Here is a 1,474-nt window from a genome sequence, read left to right as displayed (position 1 = left end):
CCCCAAATACCCCATCTTTTGTACCCTCTGACTCTTCGTCTCCCCTCTCCCTCCCACAGAGTGACAAAGTGACCATTGTGGACCATCACTCCGCCACTGAGTCCTTCATCAAGCACATGGAGAATGAGTACCGCTGCCGGGGGGGCTGTCCAGCCGACTGGGTGTGGATCGTGCCCCCCATGTCCGGCAGCATCACCCCTGTCTTCCACCAGGAGATGCTCAACTACCGGCTCACCCCCTCCTTCGAGTACCAGGTCCTGCCCCCTCCCTGCCTCTGTGACCCGGCCCATCATTCCATCCCCTCATCCCCATGGCCTCCTCAATTCTGTTCTCTCACCCTTCCCTGGAAGAGGCTTGAGGCTGAAGTAGCCAGAGCTGGCAAGTACCAGGAATGGCATCAGTGTCCTGGGAGTGCCCCCACCCAGTGCAGTCCTGCGTCACTGCTTCCTGAGCTCGGAGTCTTCTGATGAGGGGTGGAGTTCCTTGCCCTACGTTTAGTGAAGGCTGGGCTGACCATGTAAACTCTTTTTGTGGTGAGGTGTAAAAGCAGTTGAAGGCAGTGGTTCAGTGTGTGGCTTTTGGAGCCAGACTGTTCCTGGGTTTAAATCCCAGCTATGCTACTTGCTACCTATTGTGACTTTAAGCAAACTACATAACCTCTCTTTGCCTCCATTTCCTGGCCTGTAAAATGGGGGTAATATTCATACTTGCCCTCTAGGGTTGTTGTGATAATGAAATGAAGGAATGAATGAATACATATAACAGTGCTGAGAACAGTACCTGCCCCACAGTGAGTGCTCACTGGTGGTTCACATCCTTAGATAGCATTGTTAACTGCTGTCAAATCAGCCCCTGCCTCGTGGCACACACCCCCCCCCAACATGTGCAACTGATCAAAATGCTGCCTGGTCCTGTGCCAACCCATGATCAGTTGTAATCCATAGGGATTCCGTTGGCTAACTTTTGGAAGTAAATCACCAGGTCTTTCTTCCTAGGCTTTCTTAAATGTAGACAGCACTTCATTCCTTTGTGCGAGGGGTTGCCATGTGTTAGGGTCTGGCTGACCTAACAGAGCTAACAACTTCCTAAAACCCGGGAGGTTGCTTAGTACCTGTAATAAACTAACATCCTAGCTTTGGGTTCTCCAACAGAAATGTAACACAAGCCATGTAAGCAACGCTGAATTTTCTAATAAAACACCAAACTCACTGCCATTGAGTTGACTCCAACTCATAGCAACCCCCATGGGGTTTCCAAGGCTATGAATCTTTATAGAAGTGGATTGTCCTATCTTCCTTCCATGGAGTGGCTGGTGGGTTTGAACCACTGACCTTCTGGTTAGCAGCCAAAAGCCTTATCCACTATGCCACCAGAACTCCTTAAATTTTTTAATGTTGTTGTTGTTGTTGTTATGTGCCGTCGAGTCGGACCTGACTCATAGCGACCCCTCCTTGGGTTTCCGAGGCAGTATCAC

At 50.1% G+C, this 1,474-nt stretch overlaps 1 protein-coding gene across 1 annotated transcript in view; it reads left to right on the top strand.

Annotated features, from left to right (window-relative positions):
- NOS1 (nitric oxide synthase 1) overlaps positions 1 to 1,474 on the top strand; it is a 107,393-nt gene that overhangs the window by 68,765 nt on the left and 37,154 nt on the right. The window contains exon 12 of the mRNA XM_007938283.1: positions 60 to 254. Within this exon, the coding sequence (XP_007936474.1) occupies positions 60 to 254 (195 nt within the window). The remainder of the gene's footprint in view (positions 1 to 59; positions 255 to 1,474) is intronic.

This window comes from Orycteropus afer, unplaced genomic scaffold (assembly GCF_000298275.1).
Source record: "Orycteropus afer afer isolate SDZICR_OR568_19922 unplaced genomic scaffold, OryAfe1.0 scaffold00048, whole genome shotgun sequence".
In the NCBI taxonomy this organism is placed as follows: Eukaryota; Metazoa; Chordata; class Mammalia; order Tubulidentata; family Orycteropodidae; genus Orycteropus; species Orycteropus afer.
This window is presented reverse-complemented; position numbering and strand designations above follow the sequence as displayed.